Raw genomic sequence first — 22,462 nt, 5'->3', positions numbered from 1 at the left:
TGATCTCTGTTTCCATCTATTGACTGGCATGCATAACCCATCAGTAATGGACTGGCCTGACTGGATGAAGAGGTAGTGGAAGTGAAAGTGGAAGGTTTCAGAGTCATTCTCAATGCATGTATCCATTCTTCAAATTTACTGGAGCAAAAAGCACTTGAAATGGAGTATTGTAGGCCCCAAAGAGATGAAAAGGGTGACCCTATATCTGTGGCAACATTTGTCAGTCATCTGAAAGGGGAGCTCAATACTTCTCATGTGATCAGAAGGTGTTACTGCAATACCACAAAGTTTAGTAAAGGATAAAGGAGACTGGGATGAAAATTCACAAGACAAGAAATAATGACTATAACATAGTAACATAGCGAATGATGGCAGAAGTAGACCCAAGTGTACCATCTGGTCTTCACAGCAAGTTTGTTTTTTATTTTATTTGTTCTTAGTATAGTAACTGCTGCTCTGTGCAAGTTACTCCATTTAACACAGGTTACCCCTTACCTTCATCTGCAGTGTAGCTGGTGGGGATCTCCAGTCCCTGCTAGCTAAAGAGAAGAAAGATGCACCAGAATCTGGAGCAGTGGGAGCCACTGCCTCAGTCTACATTGCTCTGTACCGGCACCATAAAAATGTTGAAAACTTATGGGCCAGCACTTCTGCTGCTGATCCCATGCATTGTGACACTGCAGAAGAGGGTGAAGGAGGCAGGAGGATAGATACTGGGTAGAGAATGGTGAGAGAAAAAGAGAAGATGCTGTGCGGAAGCCACCAAGGCCAACAGAATGAGTGCTGTACCAGAGTGCTGTACCAGTGCTGTTGGTACAGTTGCTAGTAGGTAAGTTAAGGGAGGTGGGGGGTGCAGGGTTAAAGATTCACCTAGGATTACCTAATACTCTTGCACCAGCCCTGGCTGGCCCTGTGATTACAGACATACTGCTACTTGTCCTACTAATCCTCCTCCTCAAATGACACCCCCCCCACCCCCCACCCCCACGCCACAAAACAAATCCCTGGCCAGCAGCAAGAGCAGCATTCCATCGACAGTCATGACAACAATACTTTGGTCCCCATACGTATAAATCTCATCAATTTTTTGGACTGGCAAGCAAACAGTTGGATCAAGGGAGAGCCTTAGAAGTAAGACATTTCAGCAAGACATTTGTCTCGATTCTGCATAGGCGACTTATAAATAACCTGAGCACCCTTGTTAGAAGCCTGTAAGAGACAGACAGGGTTAGAAACTGGTTGAGCAGGAGGCAACAGAGGTAAATGGAGTTCACTCCAAGGAGAAAGGCATTACTAGTGGTGTGCCTCGGGGATCTGTCTCTGGACCAGTTCTTTTTATTTTTATTTATTTATTTAGGGGTTTCTTATATACCGAGGCACGTTTGCAAAACATCACCTCGGTTCACAATGTAACATAACTTAGCAACAGGCTTTACAATAATAACATTAACAGGTAGGGGTTAACAAGGGCAGGAGATGATAATACGAGAAATATATACAAATGTACAAGTTGATTTTAACAAGTAGGTTAAATAAAGCAATAAGGATAATTAGCAGGATTAAGTAATAGATGGAGGGGGAAGAAGAGGAGGAAACCTAGAGTGGGTGGGGGGTAAGGAATGGGCGAGGGTCAGATGGGGTAGGGAGAGAAAGTAGACGGTGCGAGGGTCAGGTGGGCGGTCGGTTGGTGGTCAGATGGGCGGTCATGTCGAATCTATGGGGGGAGTCAGTTCGTTAGTCAGGATACGCTAGTTTGAACAGCCATGTTTTAAGATTGTGCTTGAATTTTTTGAGGCAAGGTTCCTGGCGTAGTTGGGAAGGCATTTTATTCCAGTGGGAGGTTCCTGAAATGATGAAAGATCGCTCTCTAAAGGTGGTATGCTTCATGCACTGAGGAGAGGGTATTTGGAGTTTGGCTAGATGATGCGTTCTTGTGGGTCTTGTCGGAGTGTGAAGCAGGAGATGTTCTGGGAACCATTGCATGTCCTGGTTATGAATGGCTTTGTGTATTAGCGTGAGTACTTTATATATTATCCTGGAGGTTACAGGGAGCCAATGTAATGATTGAAGGACTGGTGTAATGTGGTCATGACGATGAGTGTTGGTAAGGATGCGTGCCGCAGCATTTTGTAATAACTGTAGAGGTTGTAGGGTACTTTTTGGTAAGCCAAGGAGGATAGTGTTGCAATAATCAAGTTTGGACAGGATCATAGCTTGCAGAACTGTGCGGAAGTCGGAGGTATGAAGAAGAGGTTTGATTCTCTTCAGGGTGTAGAGTTTGAAGAATCCACTTTTTATGATGGCTGAAATGAATTTTTTGAGGTTAAATTGGTCATTTTCAACATTTTTGTGGTCTTTTCAACATTTTTGTGAAGAGATTCTGAAGGACAACTATAGTGAAAGGTTTGTATTTTTGAGGATCATACCAAAGTCTGCAACAGGATAGACAGCAAGGAAGGTGTGAAAAACATGAGGAGGATCTAGCAAAGCTCGAAGAATGGTCTTGAGTCTGGCAGCTAAATTTAATGCTAAAAATGCCCAAGGGATGAGTGGTTCCCAAACCTGTCCTGGAGAACCCCAAGCCAAATAGGTTTTCAGGATATTCACAATGAATATGCATGAGAAATCAGCATGCAATGGAGGCAATGCATGCAAAACTTGCTCTTGCATATTCATTGTGGATATCCTGACAATCTGACTGGCTGGGGGTCCCCCAAGATAGAATTGAGAACCATTGGCATCGGGAGTGAAATTCTTCTATGCAAGAAATAGCAGCTAGATCTATCTGATGATCTCAAAGTGGCCATACAGGTGGATAAGGCAATGGCAAAAACCAGAAACATTATTGGGTACATAGGAAGAAGAATGGTCATCAGCAGAAAAAGGAGGCAATATTGCCCCTATATAAGTCCCTGAAAAGATCTCATTTACAATACTGTGAACATTTCTAGAGACTTTACCTTCAAATGAATATAAACCAGATGGAATCAGTCCAGAGAGTGGCTACTAAAATGGCCCGTTGTTTTCATTGTAAAGCATTCAGGGACAAATTTAAAGATCTAAATGTGTATACCTTAGAGGAGAGGCAGGTTAGGGGAGATATGAGAGAAACATTTAAATGTCTCCAAGGTTTCAATCCTCAGGAGGCAGGCCTCTTTCAACGAAAAGTAGGCTCTGGAATGAGGGGGTCATAGGATGAGGATGAAAGAGGATTGACTCAGGAGTAATCTAAAGAAATATTTCTTTACAGAAAGGGATGCATGAACCAGCCTTCCAGTGGAGGTGGTGGAGACAAGGATAAAATCTGAAAGTATGGGACAAGCAGAGGGGATCTCAGAAAGTATGGGACAAGCAGAGGGGATCTCAGAACAGTGGTAGGGATTGTACAGCTGAGCAGTTGGTATGTATGGGCAGACCAGAACTCAACTTGGCCAAGACAGAGCTCCTTATCTTTCTCAAGCCCACCTCCCCTCTTCTTCCTTTCTCCGTTTCTGTGGATAACATGTTCATTGTCCTGGTCCCATCGGCCTGTAACCTTGGAATCCTCTTCAACTCCTCTCTCTCCTTCTCTACACATATCAAAAACATTGCTAAAACGTGTCGTTTCTTTCCTTATAATATTGCCAAAATCCATCCTTTCCTTTCTGAACACACTACCTGAACCACTCTCTCATCTCCTCCCGCTTAGACTATTGCAACTTGCTCTTCACTGGTCTCCCGGCAAGCCATCTCTCTCCACTGCAATCTGTCCTAAATTCAGCTACATAACTTATCTTTTGCCAAAGTCGCTATGCTCACATAACTCTTCTTCTGAAGTCACTGCATTGGCTTCCTATTTGCTCCCACATACAGTTCAAGCTCCTCTTTCTCAGCTACAAATGCCTTCACTCTGCAGCACCTCGCTACCTTTCCTCTCTTATCTCTCTCTACATCCCTCTTTGTGCATTCGACTCGTCAGATAAGTCACTCCTATCTGTGCCCTTCTCCTCTACTGCCAATTCCAGAATGTGCTTACACCTGGCTGCGCTGTGTGCTTGGAATAGTCTTCCTGAACTGGTGTAGCATGCTCCCTCTCTTGCCATGTTTAAATCCCATCTAAAATCCCAGCTTTTTGAAATCACTTTTAAATTTTATGCCTGCTTGTCTGCTTTTAGTCTTAACTTTCTTTTCTTTTAAACTATTATCTTGCTTTATGAAATATCCCAAGTCTTTTGTCCAGTATGTTTGTCTTATTAGATTGTAAGCTCTATTGAGCAGGGACTGTCTTTTTGTATGCCTGTACAGCACTGCATATGTCATGTAGTACATAGAAATGTTAAGTAGTAGTAGCAGTAGTAGTAGATGGGCCATATGATCTTTTTCTGCCTTCACGTTTCTATGCTTCTTTTCTTATACCATTTATTTATTTTCATTTATTTAAGCTTTTTATATACCGACAATCGTTGGGAACATCTTATTGGTTTACAGAGAAAATAATGCAGCACCAGGCTTTACATGGAACACTTAATACGGGTAATAATATTAGTGGGAATCCAAAAACCAGGAGAGGAACTATAATGCATAATTAACGATAATATGATACCGTAGCAGAACACCTGCAATTTTTGATGAGTACTAGCTGCTGAAACTTTTTTCAGTCACTGGTAGTGTGCAATAAATCCATAGGGCTATATACTCATCACTAAAAATTTGTTGTAGTTGATTTTGTAAATTTCAATAAGATAAGTAGGGGTAGTGCATGCTCTTTTCTAAAAGTAGAGTTAAAGATATTTTTCAATTGCAACATTTCAAAAGGAAAATTCTAAGAAAGACTTGTAGGATTCTTGTAAAGCAAATATTCAGAAGCTGCTTCTAGCTCCTTGGGTTCTAGTGTCACATACTTTAGACATGAACAAAATGTTAAACAATGTTATTGGTTGCTTTGAATCTGTGCCTTAATTCATACAGCAGGTTAAGAGTTCCAGAACACGATTCTCTTCTTCTTATAAAACAAAATGGTGGAGTGGGGAGGGGAAAAACATGCTTTAAAGAGTTAAACAAGGGCCAAGCAAATAGCCCAACAGTAGAGCTACATGCTACTGTGTGGAAGATTTCTGTGTCATTCTCAATTCAGGTATTCATTCTTCAAGTTTGCTGGAGCAAGAAGCATTGTAAAAGGAGCATTCATATCCCACAAGTTGACAAGTAGATGAAAAGGGAGATCCTATTCTTGTGAAACATCTGTCAGTCAGCTAAAAGAGGAGGCTTATACTATCCAACTGATCAGAAGGGGTGCAATTAAATGATTGCATTACTCCTGTTCTGAAGATCTGCATTAGCTTCCCACTCAATGAAGAGCAAAGTTCAAACTGATAATTCTCACTCACAAGCTGTTGCATGGGAAACATTTTTGTTCATTAGCTGAAAAATTGCATTGGTATGATCCAGTTAAGCAAGTACTTGTAGCGAGCGCAGCCTTTGGGAGCCGATGGTGCAGGCTTGGCATGCGTCACTTAGCTCATAGGAGAGCGAAGCCCTTGGACCATGGGACGGCTCAGGTTGGGACATGTGTCGCACGCATGGTGAGGTGTGTGTGCAGGAATGGGCAACATAGGAACAGAGCTGGACGAAGCTTGGAAGGCAGGGCTATGACGTAAGCCTCAGGCGAGGGTTTGGAGACAAGAAGCTTGGGACTTGGAAGACGTGGAGTTGTGAAGCTTGGAAGATGTAGAGCTGTGAAGCTTGGAAGATGTGGAGCTGAGGAGATGAAGACTTGGAACAGAGGAGACGAAGACTTGGGAACTAAGGAGACGAGGACAGGAAACAAGAAGGGATGAGCAAGACCCTCAGGCACCCTACACAGCATGTGGGGCTGGTCGCAGACCGCACTGTCCCCTACGCGCCCTACACAGCCGGGTGGCTGGTCGCGGACCACGAGGAGATCGGGACAGACTCAGGAAGTCTCTTAGTGCAGGGTTGCAGTGACCCCTCGGATCCTCCGGAGTCGGGACTTGGGAAAACCTTGGAGCTTGGACACTCGGATTAAAAGCAGGGAATCTCAGGAGGCACGGGTCCGACAGAACCTGGAGCATTAGGACCAGATACATGACGGAACTTGGGACATCACAGAGACTAGGAACATCAAGGAGACTTGAAACATCAAGGAGACTTGGATCATCAAGAAGGCTTGGAACATCAAGGAGACTTGGAACATCAAGGAGACTTGGAACATCAAGGAGACTTAGAACATCGCTGGAGTGGAGTCACGGACATCTCTCTGGAGTGGAGTCAAGGACATCTTCTGGAGTGGAGTCATGGACGTCTCTCTGGAATGGAGTCACGGACATCTTGGAATGGACTCACGGACATTTTGGAATGGACTCATGGAGCATGGACAACAGGACAAGGAACAGACATCAGGATTCAGAGTCACGGACATCAGGATTCAGAATCACGGACATCAGGATATAGAACGGACATCAGGACATGGAACAGACATCAGGATCTGGATACATGGACATCAGGCTTGGAATAGGCATCAGGGTTGAAGAGAACTCTTCAGGAGCATCTAGGAAGATGCGAACACAATGAAGGAATTGAGCGAGGCCCTCTTATAATGCAGACTCAGGAAGAGGGCGGCGACTGGCAGTCGATGGGGCTGCGGCCGCTTCCTGCCGCTGGCCCTTGAAAAGGAATGAAGAAGCGCGGCCGCGCACCTAGGGAAGGCCAGGAGCAGACTGCAGGACCTTGGACAGCGGCCTGCACAAGAAGAGGCAGGCCAAGGAGGTGGTGCTCCAGCCACGCAGAAGGGCTCAAGGCAGGCAGCGTCGGCGGCGTTCCTGCCGGACCAAGGGGCAGGGCCTGAAGGCAGGACCCAGCCGCGAGGCCAGGCTTCGTCGGCGGCCTCGTAGGCCTGCAAGGGAAGCGGCATCCAGCGGCGACTCCAGCCGCCAAGGAGGAGCAAGGCCCGGACGTCCTTCCTGCTGCGAAGGCAGCAGCGGTTTGGGCCGCGAGGCCAGGTTTCGGCGGCAGCCTCCCAGGGCCGCAAAGAGCAGCGTCGGTGGCAGCACAAGACCGCAAAGAAAAAGCCCTGTCCGCGGAACCACGGGCAGGGGCGCAACAGTACTCATTTATTAGTAAATCCCTCTCCACAAGAATACAGATTACAGCAAACTATTGTAAGAACTTTTTCTTACAATACATTTCTTTGAAATAGCTTTCCTGCCACTGTGCAAGAACAGAGTGATATTAATGCCTTGACAACCACCTAAGTTTAAAAACATTCATCAACCGTACTACCAAGGACGGCTTCTACAAACTACAGGTATTGAAAAGAATAAAACCACTTCTTCACTTTCAAGATTTCAGAACTGTCCTACAAGCCATAATTTTCTTCAAGATAGACTACTGCAACTCTATCTTGCTAGGTCTCCCTTCTTCTTCCATAAAACCACTCCAGATGCTGCAAAACGCTACCGCCAGGATTTTAACAAACGCCAGAAGAAAAGATCACATCTCCCCCATTCTCAAAAAATTACACTGGCTCCCAATTCACTTCAGAATCCTCCACAAGTCCATCACCATCATCCATAAAACCATCTACTCTCAAGCCCCTCTCAGCCTTCAAATCCCGCTCAGACTACACTCCTCATCAAAGCCAATCAGAGAAGCATACAAAGGATCCCTACACGTTCCACAAACAAAAGTTACACACCATCAAACATTCAGAGAACGGGCTTTTTCTACTGCCGGACCAACCTTATGGAATGCCATTCCCCCTGACCTCAGACAGGAACCATGCTTACTAACATTCAGAAAAAGGCTAAAGACATGTTTTTTTAGGCAAGCCTTTCCTGATCACAACTGACTCTCCTAACTTTCTCACCAGTCAGACTACAACCACTTGTAAACTTCCCGTCAACACTATGTAAATAATTCCTCTCATTGTTACTACCTAAATTATTCCTTCTACTCTTCTTCTTCTCCCAGTTCCTACTTCCCTTGTTTTATTGTAACTTACTTCTCTGCCTCTCAACACCTGTTTATCGTTCATAGTTATCACTCCCCTTGTTTTCTGTAAACCAGCATGATGTGATTTTATCATGAATGCCGGTATAAAAAAGCTTTAAATAAATAAATAAATAAGTGTGTTAAAGCTTTGTTTTTTTAATGAAACTTTCAATTAGATTTGTAAGTTTGTTTACCAATGTATTGTTTATGTTGTTTGTAGCAGTTTTATGATTTTATGTATGCTTTTATTTTGACCTGCAATGGAAAAACGTCTTGGAAGAGGTGGGCTATACAGATTTTAAATAAATAATAAATTTAATAGAGACTAAACAAGAGTCACGATCCCAGCTGCTAGGCAACCTCCCCACCAGCAGAGGACCTCACGAGGCCATGCTCACTCCCATCCTAGCCACCTCCTTGATGCTCTCATGACTCAGCAAGACCAGCCCTATTTATCCCTGTCGTTCTCACAACTCAGGGCCTCTTCATCGAGTCACCTGGCTCTTTGCATTGGCCCACCTTACTTTGCTTTCCTGCTGCACGGCCTTCTGCCTTGCCCTGTGCCCCCCTAGGCCTTCTGCCTTGCTTTGGGGCCTCTATGGCCCTCTGTCTTGCTTGTAGCCTTCTGGCCTTCTTGTCCTGCTCAGTCCTGCCCTTACCTTCAGGCATTCTAGTACTTCCTTGCCCTGCCTTGGCTTTTGGGCCTTCTAATACTTCCTTGCCCTGCCTTAGCTTTTGGACCTTCTATATTTTCTTGTCTTGTCTAGTCTGTCCGGTCCTTCTCTTGTTCTGTCTAGTCCTCCCTGTCGCCCCAGTTCCCAGTGGGCCTTCTGTGTCTGTCTCCAGTCTCAGGCCTTGCTCTTGTCTCCAGTCCCAGGTCTTGTTTCTGGCTCCAGCCTATACCTCCAGTTCCAGCCTTGTCTTTGGTTCCAGCCTTGTCTTTGGTTCCAGCCGTGACTCCAGGCCACACTTTGGCTCCTATTCCAGCCCTGTCTCAGGCCCCTGTCTGTTTACGATTCCAGCATATGCCTTCTGTTCCAGACCCAACTTCCAGTTTCAGCTTGTCTCCAGTTCCTGTCTCATCTCCTGTTCCTATATTATCTCCAACACCTGCTCTACTTCAATTATAGCCTAAGTTCTACTGGCTATTGCAGCAGATCCTGTCCAGATTGCCTAGTGTCTGGCCCTGCTCCTGTAGAAGAATTCCCATACCCAGCCAGACCCCACACCGTGACAAGAAGAATGGAAGAAAATTCACAGGCTAAGGAATAGTGAGTATCAATACAATAATGCTTTAGTCCCTGTACATTGCTGCAAACTACTAGATTTAAAAGAAATATGTATAGCCATTCTAAATTGAGCCAGAAAGGTTCAGAGTCGAGGAAATAAGACATATGACAGAAAGAAATATAATGCCTTTTCACTAGTTGTAACAACTATGGGAAAAATAACTCTATGAGGGATTTTCTTTTTCTTTGGTTAAAGACAAAAATATCCTACCCACCTTTCAGTGCAAGTCCCGCTTTAAAACCTGATTCAAAAATGTTTTGTTTAATTTAAATGGCAAATATATTAAGAGACAGAGTAAACTTCTACAGAAAAAAATAGGTAAAAAAAATACAAAAAGTCTACAAGTTAGTTTGCTTCCACGGTTTTAAAATGGCACATTTTTTGGCCAAGGAATTAAATTTCCACCATATTCTATAAAGAAGAAAATGTAACAGAAAAAAATCATATACAACACATTTTCTGCAAAAACTACAAAAGGACATTTGAACAAGTTTTTGGTTTCACAATTTCTTCTGTGGAAATTGGATGATGCAGAAAAGTAAATCCAGCCCTGAGTATTTCTAATGAAATGAAGCAATATTTTCAGTAATGCTTCAAAAACAGAAATGTTGGGAAATTTTTACTAATCAATATAGAATTGTATTCATTTATTCCTGAATAGCTTACATATTAAAACTATTTTGAACAATGGACTCTAAAAATAAATGCAAGGTTATGCACTAGATTCTTTACATAGAATTTTCCATACTTTTGTGCTAATATTTGTCTAATTTTAATATGACTGTAATGTTAGCAATAAAGACTTTTAGTAAGAAATGTCATAATAGCAAAAAAATGAAGTCACCATATCACAAATATATTTACCTTGGATAGATTTTTTTAAAGATATGAGAAGAGAATCAAATAGCTTCTGGATAAGATCATCAATCACAGTCTTCACAGGATTACAATTAATAGTTAAGCAATCCACTTTGATGGTGCTGCAAGGTGAAAGTCCAAAATCAAGGTTAATAATATTTCTCCTCTAGTGTACAGACTACAAAAATAGCATTAAGTATCTAACTAGTGTTAAATAATGTTTTTTAATTAAAGTTATAAATGAGCCATCAACCATCCAAGCACATATGATACCCTTGCTCTTCTAAAAGCATCTCACACACAACCTGAACATCACAGTCCCAAGAAACATTAAAGAGATGGAAGGAAGTAAATATATACAAAATAATTGTGGCTTTTAGCAATGACTTTTTCTCCATTTCCCTGGATGTACTTTAAGGGCTTGATTTTCAAAGTGACTTGTGTGCATAAAACCGTGTTTTGAATTCGTAAGGTGAAATTTATACTTACTATTATTTATTTTATTTATTTATTTATTGTTTTTGTTATACCGAGTTTCATGATAGGCATCACATCAACCCGGTTTACAAATAACAAGGAGTGTAAAGCATAACGTAACGTAAAAAACAATATTTTCAATAAGAACCTTGAACTTTAAATACAGTGAATCAGAAAAAGGGAGAGGAACCAAAAAGGGAGAGAAACCAATTTCCTTTCCTTTAGTCTTATTACATAAGTCCAAACCAATGTATTATTCCCCCTTGCCAGAAGATGGAGACAGAGAGAACTTCCTTAGTAGACTCAATGTCTCTATAAAGGCTGGGGCAGCAAGATATTATGAGGTCAATATTCAAAACTAAACATTTAAATGGATAACTTGGAGTTAGATGGATAATTTATGAGTTATCCATCTACATGGTTTTAATATTGACCTCTATATCATATCCAACAATCAAATAAAAAACATATTTTTCTTTTTTTCTTCATTACTTTGCCAAGAGAATATTAGCATGTCCCTCCATTCAGCAATTCATGCTTACCCACAGCGACATCAACTTCCTAGACGGGCCCTGGACTAGTCTGGTAGGACTAAAGGAAAGAAAATTAGTACGAATTTCACCATCCTCAGCATTCTTACCAGACTAAGCCATACCAGTGGGATGTAACTAAATCCCTTCACTGGGGAAAGGAGGAAACAAGCATGACTATTAGGACCCCTGCACTAAATGCTTCCTCATTTCCAGCTTGGACATCTAGTCTATAGTGCTTAGCAAACAAATGCAAGGAAGACCGTACCACCATTCTGCAAATGTCCTCTGAGACATTGCCCCATATTCTGCCCACAAAGAGGGTTTGCACATGCACGGAATGAATATGAAGCCCCTCTGGAGCTCCTCATTCCTTGGAGATGTATGCTGAAGCTATAGCCTCTTTAATCTACCTTGCAATAGTTGGAAGCAATCTCACCTTCCTAGGGACCCTAACAATATAGTCTATCTGATTTGTGAAATGGATTTGTAATCTTGAGATATCTCAAAAGAATCAGATGGAGATCCAAGGAATGGAGAGATACAAATCACTACCGATACTCTCTCTTTTGAAAAACTGGAAGACAAAACAACATGGTTAAGATGAAAATTAAACACTACCTTTGGGAGAAACAAAGGCACTGGTCTAATGGATACCTTTTCCTTTCATAATACCAAGAATGGATCCCTACTAGAAAGGGCTTGGATATCTGAAATCCTTCTTGCAAAACAAATTGCCACTAGAAACAATGCTTTAAAGTCACATCCTTAAGAACAGTCTTCACACAGATACTTCACACATCCAGCAGAGCTCTCCGCTTCAACGGCAGGGGAGAAGAAAAAAAAAAGGGTTTGCACTCACAAAGCGGGGAGTAGCTGGCTTGTTACGGCGGTTACTACCCCAAACCAAATGTGCCTGATACTTCACTTTCGATGCATATCCAGCATAGCTCTCTGCTTCAACGGCAGGGGAGAAGAAAAACAACCAATAAGGGCTGTATAACATAGTCTGGGAAAAAAACAAATGAGCATGGGTGTAGCTTGCTTATTGCGGCGGTTACTACCCCTACTACCCCTAACTAATCAAGCTAGATATTTCACTTGGATGCAGCTCCATCACTGCTCTCTACATTAATGGTGGGGGAGGAAGGGAAATAGAACCAAGAGCTAAGAGAAATAGATAAGTATGAGAGAAAAAATGTGTGAAGCTTGCTGGGCAGACTGGATGGGCCGTTTGGTCTTCTTCTGCCGTCATTTCTATGTTTCTATGTTTCTATAAGTCATCCTCACAGACTCAAAAGGAGCCCCTTACAACATTCAGAGTATTAAGTTCAGATCCCAGGATGGTAATACCAGTCAGGACAGGACGTCTGATGTTTTGCCTCTCTTAGAAACCGTGACATATCCAAGTAAGCAAGTACAGAAGAACCCTGAATTCTTCTCCTAAAACATGATAATGCCACCCTACCTTTACCTTGATAGAATTAAGATGCAATTCCTTCTCATGACTGACCTGACGAAAAGACAAAACTTCAGAAATTGATTTTCTTCAAGGACAAATATTATCCCACTGACACCAATTTCAAAGATCCTCCATACCTTAGTGTAAGCTAGGGAGGAAGAAACCTTTTGGGCCTTCAACAGCATTGCAATCACCAAGGAAAAATATCCTCTCTTACTTAAATTTTCTCTCAGAAGTGCTACCCTGGATCCTCCATCATGATTGGCCCTGATGCAGCAATTCTCTGTCCAGAGGGAGTTGTAATGGCATCCCTGCTTACTCGCATCAGATCAGTGTTCTATAAATGTCTCGGCCAATCCAGGGCCACCTGGATGACCTATTATCCTCTGGATTATTCAGCCTACCATTGGCCATTGAAGAAAAAGCTGAAGACCTCGAAAATCGCAGTAGGCGAAACAATACATGGATTGTTGGCCTACCCGAGAAATCAGAGGGGAGTGACATAGTAGCTTACATCTCAAAATGGCTGCCAGGCTAAAAAATAATCAGCTCAAGGTAGATAGAGCCCACAGAAAACTGGCTCCATCACCGGGTCCCCAAGGCAAACTGCGTACTATTGTTGTACATTTGCACAACTTTCTTGACAAACAGTTTGCGTTGGACTCAGCAAGGCAGAAAAAGGAATTGTTCTACAAAGGAAGCAAATCTTTATTTTTCCTGATTTTTCAAGCGGGAGCACAAAAGTACCAAAGCTACTGGGAAGTGAAATGTCATTTGCGAGAGAATCATCTACAGTATTACATGCAGTACTGCAAAACTGCGGATCATTGTACATGGCAGGAATGATCTATTTCAAATGCCTGCAGAGGTGGTAAATTTTCTTAAAACTACTGACTCTTCGGCGAACATGAACTCCAGATGAGATGGTAGCTCATATGGTTGGTTTAAAATGAGACAGGCAGATAGCCTACACATTGAAGAGAAAACAGCTGGCACAGCAGGTGATTTTCATGGCTTAATTTTGTCCAAATATATTTTGTTTTATTATATTTTCATCAGTACTTCACTGATGTTGTATTGCAACTTCGGGGCCAAAGTGACTGTGTAAAAGTTCCTGATAGTGTCCGCTTTGACTTATTTTTTTTAATTTTTTTGGCTTATCTATTTTCTTTTTTGTGCTATGCAGAGTGCTTTTTTTGTTTGTTTGTTTACAAGTGTGGAACTTTTCCAGACCTCCACGAGCTTTTTTGTGCTATCAGCCTTAAAATCTTGAAGTTCATTTGTTTGCAGTGGTCATCACCTATTTCTCTGTACTGTTTGCGCATTGCCTATCATTGTTCTCAATGTTGGACTGACATGTTCTTTCTGGAAGCTTTTTTTGTTTTTTTCTCCTTATTTGTGGAACTTTTATTTTTGTTGCAGTAGTTCTGGGCTCGGTTTTTACCTGCTCAGCAATGCAAACATTTTGGAGTTCTTGCAAGCTGTTCTAGGGGTGGAGGTGGGGGAGGTTGGGGATGAGGTTTAGAAAGAGAAAGGATCTATTTATTTATATATTTATTGATTGATTTTATATACCGTCATTCGGTGTAGCCATCATAATGGTTTACAACACTAATAAAGCAGAGTTGCTTACCTGTAACAGGTGTTCTCCCAGGACAGCAAGATGTAGTCCTCACATGTGGGTGACATCACCAGACGGAGCCCTATCATGGAAAACTTTTCTCTCAAAATTTCTAGAACCTTTGACTGGCACACTGAGAATGCCCAGCATGACTTAATCCCTGTAGCCACAGGGGTCTCCCTTCAGTCTCATTTGTAGCAAAAGATACGAGCGAAAAAATAAAATAATAAAACGTTTCGGTTCCAAATCCACGGGGTGGCGAATGGGTTTCCTGAGCACTACATCCTGCTCTCCTGGGAGAACACCTGTTACAGGTAAGCAACTCTGCTTTCTCCCAGGACAAGCAGGATGGTAGTCCTCACATGTGGGTGATTAGCAAGCTACAGGCTGACTCACATTTGTTTGGACCAACAGTATACAACTTGTGCAATAAGCACAACAACTGGTGCATAGTTGGTAAAAATGAGGCAGCCTGAAAATCACAGCAGGTGGATGTGGAAGGAGTTGGGATTATACTAGAAATAAGTTTTTCAAGACGGATTGACCAAAGGCAGAGTCTTGATTTCCTTCCTTGTTCAGGCAGTAATGTGCTGCAAATATGTGAAGAGAGCTCCATGTTGCAGCTTTACAGATCTCAGCAATCGATACTGAACAATAGTGTGCTACTGAGGTTGCCATTGCTCTTACTGGGTGCACCTTCACTCGTCCCTGGAGAGGAAGGCCTACTTTTTCATAGCAGAATTCGATACAGTCTGCTAGCAGTTGGAGAGAGTTTGCTTACCCACTGCAACTCCTGTCTTGTTTTTATCAAAAGAAACAAAGAATTGGGTGGATTTCCTATGGACTGCAGTGCGGTCTAGGTAAAAGGCAAGTGCACATTTACAGTCTAAGGTGTAAAACTCTCTCTCCCTGGTGAGAGTGAGGCCTTTGGAAAAAGGTGGGTAAGATTATAGACTGATTCAGGTGAAAGTCAGTTACCACCTTAGGAAGGAATTTAGGGTGAGTACTGAGGGCCACTCGGTCATGGAGGAACCTTGTATAGGGTGAGTATGTGACAAGTGCTTGTAACTCACTAATCAGTCAAGCAAATGTAATGGCTACTAAGAAAAGAACTTTCCATGTAAGGAACTTAACATCACAGGAGTGCAAAGGCTCAAACGGGGAACGCATGAGCCTTCTAAGTACTACGTTTAGGTCCCATTCGGTAACTGGTGGCCGTAGAGGGGGCTTAAGTTGTAAAAGGGCCCTCATAAACCGACTCACAAGGGGTTGCGCTGTTATCGGGGCATCCCCTACTCCCTTGTGGTACGCTGAGATGGCACTGAGGTGTACCCGTACCGAGGAAGTCTGGAGACCAGAGTCTGAAAAGTGCCAGAGATAGTCTAACAGAGATGGAGTGGGCCAGGAAAAGCAAATGTTGCTTACCTGTAACAGGTGTTCTCACAGGACAGCAGGATGTTAGTCCTCACATATGGGTGACATCACAGGATGGCGCTCAATCACAGAACACTTTTGTCAAAGTTCAAAAGCCAGCAGGGGTCCCTCTTCAGTCTTGTTTAAAGCTACAGGAAGTGCCGAAATATAAAATAAGAAAACAAACCCAACGCAGGGCGGCGGGCGGGTTTTGTGAGGACTAAAATCCTGCTGTCTTGTGAGAACACCTGTTACAGGTAAGCAACATTTGCTTTCTCACAGAATAAGTAGGATGGTAGTCTTCACATATGGGTGAGTACGAGCTGAGGTTGTCCGAGAAATGCACCAAATATACCCAAGATGTACAAAAGGCACAAGGACTGGGATAGAATTTGGTAGAGGGTATCCTGAACCCTAACGGGCAGGCGGAAGGGTGTTGGTACATCAAGTTTATTTATTGTTTATTTTTTTAATTTTTCTATACCGAAGTTCCTGTACGACTACAGATCACACCGGTTTACATGATAACAACAAAATTCGCTTAGGAGCGTTACATATAACAAATAACATATAACACATAACAAAGAACAACATAACAAAGAAGGCATAAAAATATGAAAAAGTTGTAAAAAGGTTGCACAACACAGACTGGCCGAAGATGGAATCTTGTCTTCCAGCCTTGTCTAAGTAATAATGGGCTGTAAAGGTATGGAGAGAACTACAGGTAGCAGCCCTGCATGTCAGGAAGCATCACCGAGCGTAGGTGCGCTACTGAAGTCGCCATGGCCCTCACAGAGTATGCCTTAACACGGTCTTGAAGTGGAATGCCTGCTTGCTGATAGCAAAAGGATATGCAGTCCGTTAACCAGGAGGAGAGAGTCTGCTTACCCACAGACTGCCCCAATTTGATGGAATGGAAAGAGACAAACAATTGAGTGCTTTTTCTGTGGGCAGCTCTAGATAGAAGGCTAGAGCCCATTTGCAGTCAAGGGTAGGCAGAGCCTGTTCTCCTGGATTGGAGTGGGGCCTGGGAAAGAAGGTAGGTTGTATAATGGATTGATGTGAAACTCCGATACTACCTTAGGTAAGAACTTAGGGTGAGTGCGGAGTACTGCCCGGTCCTGCAGACGTTTAGTGTAAGGCGGATAGGTAACTAGGGCCTGTAACTCACTAACTCTGTGAGCAGATGTTATTGCCAGAAGAAAAATCACTTTCCATGTGAGAAAGCAAAGATGACAGGATTGGAGAGGCTCAAATGGTGGTTTCATGAGCAGACCTAAAACCAGGTTGAGGTCCCAAGAAGGGGCCGGAGGACGCAGTGGAGGTTTGAGGTGAAGCAAGCCTTTCATAAAACGTGTCACGAGGGGTTGTACTGAAATAGGAACGTCCCCGACACCTTTATGGAAGGCGGCCACCGCACTGATATGCATTCTGATGGAGGAAGCTTTTAGACCTGATTCTGACAAGTGCCAGAGATAGTCTAGAAACTTCGTGGTGGAACAGGTAAAGGGAACAAGGGATTGAGAAGAAAAGCAAGTTTGCTTACCGTAAACGATGTTTCCGTAGATAGCAGGATGAATTAGCCATGCTGTCATGGGATCTGTCAATCAGGCCCGGGAGGCGGAGCTTGTCAAAGCAGAGAACAGAGCTTTGCTCTCTGCGGCTGCGCGTATGTTCCCGCGCAGGAAAGTAACGGACTCTCCTCAGTCTGTAATTAAGCTGTAGTGTAGTCGAAGACTAGGTGACTGCCAGGGAGGAGGGTGGGTCAGCATGGCTAATTCATCCTGCTATCTACGGAAACATCGTTTACGGTAAGCAAACTTGCTTTTTCCCGTCGATAGCAGGGCTGAATTAGCCATGCTGTCATGGGAGTCCAAAGCTCCCGATCACGTCATATATGACATATGTGGTTGGACGTGATCATTGACAGTGTGGCAGTCACTGTGGACAGGAGGATAGAGAGTGCAGTATTGCTTGCCCTATCTTCGCATCCGTGGTTGCTTGCTGGTCAAGGCAGTAATGAGATGTGAAGGTATGCAGTGATGACCATGTAGCTGCCTTACAAATGTCAATGGGTTGCACATTCTTCAGGTGTGCTAAGGATGTTGCTACTGCTCTGACTTGGTGAGCTTTAGGAGTAGATTGTAAATGTAAATTCTGCTTGTCATAGCAGAATTTGATGCATTGCGTTATCCAACTGGAGATGGTGCGTTTGGCTACTGACTGTCCAGGAGCCTTCGGGTCGTAGGAAACAAAGAGTTGAGAAACACGGGAGTCCGAGTTCGTCCTTTCTTTGTAGTGTGTTAAAGCTCTTTTACAATCCAATGTGTGCAGTAGCTTTTCCCTATCGTTTGCATGAGGTTTAGGGAAAAATATTGGTAATTCCATTGACTGATTGAGATGGAATGGGGTAACTACCTTTGGTAGGAAGGATGGGTGAGTTCGTAGAACTACCTTTTGTTGATGAAATTGTAAGTATGGAGGATAGTGGACCAAAGCTTGTAACTCACTAACTCTTCGTGCTGATGTTACTGCAACCAGGAATACCACCTTCCAAGTGAGGTATTTCATGTGTACTGAGTCCATAGGTTCAAATGGAGAAAGCATGAGCTGTTCCAGAACTATGTTGAGGTTCCAAGGGACTGGAGGTTTGGATACCGGAGGACGAATGTGTGTTAACCCCTTTATGAAACGAGTCAATAATGGGTGATTGGATATAGGAATGTCATTGATTGGTCTATGATAGGCGCCTATGGCGCTGAGATGAACTCTGATGGATGATGTTGCTAGTCCAACTACATATAGAGAATGAAGATAATCAATGAGCAATTCCGGGGAGCAGTCCAATGGCGGTACACCTTTGGAAGTGCACCAGGTGGAGTAGCGTTTCCATTTATAGCTATAATTTTTCCTGGTTGAGAATTTTCTTGATTGTAACAAGATGAATTGTGCTGAAGTGGAAACTCCTTGTTCTGTCAGGAGGAGCCTTTCAATCTCCAAGCTGTTAAGTGTAGAGATGAGTGTAGCGGGTGTAGAAGTGTTCCTTGATCTTGGCTGAGAAGATCTTGACGATTCGGTAATAGAATTGGATCCTTGATGGATAGCCGAAGTAGGAAACTGTACCATGGTTGCCTCGGCCATGCTGGGGCTATGAGTATCAGTTGAGCTTTGTCCGCTATGCACTTCTGAATTGTTCTTGTTATGAGAGGTATGGGAGGAAAGGCATACAGAAGGCCTGTCGTCCACGGAATGAGGAAGGCATCTTGAGCAATCCTGAATTGGCTTGGCCTTATCGAGCAGAATTGGGAAACTTGAGAATTGATCTCTGTTGCAAAGAGATCTATGGAAGGTGTCCCCCACTGTAGAAATATGTCCTGGACTACTTCTGAGTTGAGTGTCCATTCGTGGGGATGAAAGATGCGGCTTAGCCTGTCCGCTCTTGTGTTTGCAACTCCTGGTAGGTAAGTTGCTTGTAGGTGTATGCAATTTTTGTGAGCATGTTCGAAGATTGTCAGGGTCTCTTTGCAGAGGGGCCATGAACCGGACCCTCCTTGTTTGTTGATGTAAAACATCGCTACTTGGTTGTCTGTGTAGATCATGACCCTGCGTCCCTTCAGGTGGTCTTGGAAGACTCGCAATGCATTGCGAATCGCTCTGAGTTCCAGTAGATTTATTTGTAGATTCTGTTCTGAGAGTGTCCATAACCCTTGGGTTTCGTAAGTCTCGAGGTGTGCACCCCATCCCTTGCGAGATGCATCTGTGGTTAGGACTGCATTGTGAGGAGGGGGGCTGAACAGTGCTCCCTTGGACATGGTGGAGTCTAGGAGCCACCATGCTATATCTTTTTTCATTTCTGTAGTCAGCAATACTTTTTGCGTCAATGGTTGTGAATGCTGTTTCCACTGTCGTTTCAGACCCCATTGTAGGCGTCTCATGTGTAGCCTGGTGTTGGGCACCATGAAATTCGCCGCTGCCATGTGGCCCAAAATTACCAGGACTTGTCTTGCTGACGGCCTCTGAGTATGTTTCAAGTTGTGCAGAAGTTGACGGAAATGTGATATTCTGTCGTCTGGAAGGTATGCCCTGTTGCACGTAGTGTCCAGGCATGCGCCTATGAACTGTAACTGCTGTGTTGGTTGTAGATGTGATTTCTGAAAATTTATCACCAACCCTAGTTGTTGTAAGCAAAGTATCACACGATTGAGGTGATCTTGTAAGATATTCGGAGTTGAGGCTATTATTAGCCAATCGTCCAGGTATGGAAAGATGGTTATACCTTGTTTCCTGAGATGAGCCACCACCACTATCATGCATTTGGTGAAAACTCTGGGTGCAGCCGATAGTCCAAAGGGAAGAACTTTGTACTGGTAGTGTTGATGTCTGTAGCGAAAGCACAGGTAACGCCACGAGGATGGATGGATTGGAATGTGCGTGTAAGCATCCTTCAGATCGATGGAGCACATCCAATCGTTGGTTTGAATGAGAGGAAGAATTGACTTCAACGATACCATTTTGAATTTCTCCTTGGTGAGAAATTTGTTCAACTCCCTTAGGTCTAGTATGGGGAGAAGGCCTCCAGACTTCTTGGGTATGAGGAAGTACGGGGAATAAAATGCTGCTAGTTTGGGGTGTGGGTGGATTTGTCGAATTGCTTGTTGTTTGCAAAGTAAAGCAATTTCCTCCCCCAGTTGTGGATGGGAATTGTAAATCTTGAGTGTGGAAAGATGAGGCAAGATGGGTTTTGTTACAAATTGGAGTTGGTAGCCTTGACGTACTATCTCCAGTACCCATTGATCTGATGTTATTGTTTCCCAGACTTTCAGGCAAACACAAATTCTGCCTGGAGGAGCTTGATGTTGTGGTGGCGGCTGAATAACTAAAAAGATGAGGTTGACTTTGCAGCAGTAGTCTGCTGTTGTGCCTGTTGTCTTTGGTTACGTGGTTTACCTCTTCGTTGATTTGAGGTATTGTTTTGTGGAGCAGGACGTTGGTAGGCAGGGTATGGCTGCGTACGAAAAGATTGATACGATCTATAGGGTCTTCTGCCATATGATTGTCTACGGGTAGACCCCACATAACGACGTGTAGTCGAGTAAATAGGATTTGATGTTAGAGATTGTACTGCTAGAGCTTCCTCTTTTAATTTACTTACTGCGTCCTGGAACTTTTCTCCAAACAAATTATCTCCCGTGCATGGGAGGTTCGTTAGTTTTACATGCAAGTCATCTCTTATGGAACTTGAACGTAACCATGCTAGTCTGCGGGCTGCAATAGCTGCAGCAGACGCTCTGGATGACGTTTCATGTGCTTCATAGATTGATCTCAATAGATGTCGAGAACATTCTTCCATATCATGAAGAGGCTGAGGTATTTGTTCCGCTACTGAGGAATGTATACCTTTCATAGCTTGCATACACTCATACAGATATTGCACCATGTAGAACTGATGTTGCATAATTCTTGCCGTTAACATTGAATTATGGTATATTTTCCTACCAAATTCATCCAAATATTTATTGTCTTTCCCTGGGGGAAAAGCAGTGTGCAATTTTGTTTTCTTGAACCTTTGCAACGCCAACTCTACTACGACTGATGCGTGAGGCAATTGTGGTAGAGTGTATAGTGATGCTTTCTTCATACGAAATTTAATGTCTGTTTTCTTGGAAACAGCTGCAGTTGTATAAGGGGTTTCCCAGGATTTTTGTAATACGGAGTGCAGGATTTCTTGTGGTGGAAGAGATGTTGGTTCCACCTGAGTATCAAATATCTTTAGAAGCCCAAGAGTTTCTGCTCTAGGGTCTGCTTCTTTTTGGACCTCTAAATGTAGAATTGTACCCATTTTTTCTATGAATTTTGGGTATGTAAGGTCTTCAGGAGGAGAATGTGGCTCCTGTAGTTGGTCCTGTGTGTCTGACAGACATCCCACCGATGATGATGGGGATGTTTGTATTGAAGGAGAATCAAAATATGTATCCTGTAGATGAGTAGGTGAAGTTGGTTGGTTTTTCCTGGGAGACGTCGGTGGTTCTGCCGACTGCTCTACATTTGACTGTGCTTTATGTTTTGTAGCACTGTCCTCAGAAGTATTAGTCATTTTAAAAGATGATTGAAGCGTCTCGTAAAATCCTTCTAGAGACTGCGACAATTGAAAAAATGCTTCTCTTGCATGAGAGGGCATTATCATACGATTGTCTTGTTGTTTTGGAATAATTGTTGGAGGTGACGTTGTAGGAACCTCCCTATCTCTCCGTGTGGTTTTGTCTGGAGTAGTTTTAAAAACTTCTGAATCTGAAGAAGTGGTAGAGGAAATAATTTGTACCGGTTTTCTTAATGAGCCGGTAGTCGACGGAACTTTATGAGATGATTTAGAAGTCGAAGGACTCATCTCCCATGTCGCACTCCTCTTTTTTAATCATTTAGAATGGGAGTGATGTGAGTACTTATGATAGTCTTCAGATGAAGAGTCCGTATCTGTAACTTCCACCTCGGAAGAAGAGGTATGTGAAGTATATCGTTTTCGCTTCAACTTTCTCTTTAATTTTTGAGGTGAGTAATTTTGGTCTCTACGCCCAGATCTTGATATATGCTCCGAATTAGATTTATGCGTGGATATGTTTTTATGCGCAGATGTATAGGTATGCGGAGATATGCGCGTATGCGCGACTGTAGACTCATGCGCACTTGAATGTCTGTGCGCGGAAGTAGAATTGTGCGCGGTTGTAGTTTTATGCGCATGTTTCTTTGATTCCAAGCGCACAGGGTTTTTCGGCGCCGTGCGCATAAGTTTCTTTGTATTCGGCGCCATGCGCTCAAATGTTTTCG

At 43.2% G+C, this 22,462-nt stretch overlaps 1 protein-coding gene across 1 annotated transcript in view; it reads right to left on the bottom strand.

The window, feature by feature from the left end:
• Positions 1-22,462, bottom strand: part of DYNC2H1 (dynein cytoplasmic 2 heavy chain 1) — a 1,848,033-nt gene that overhangs the window by 1,583,506 nt on the left and 242,065 nt on the right. The window contains exon 19 of the mRNA XM_029602426.1: positions 10,144-10,259. Within this exon, the coding sequence (XP_029458286.1) occupies positions 10,144-10,259 (116 nt within the window). The remainder of the gene's footprint in view (positions 1-10,143; positions 10,260-22,462) is intronic.

Source organism: Rhinatrema bivittatum, chromosome 5, assembly GCF_901001135.1.
Source record: "Rhinatrema bivittatum chromosome 5, aRhiBiv1.1, whole genome shotgun sequence".
Taxonomy (NCBI): domain Eukaryota; kingdom Metazoa; phylum Chordata; class Amphibia; order Gymnophiona; family Rhinatrematidae; genus Rhinatrema; species Rhinatrema bivittatum.
This window is presented reverse-complemented; position numbering and strand designations above follow the sequence as displayed.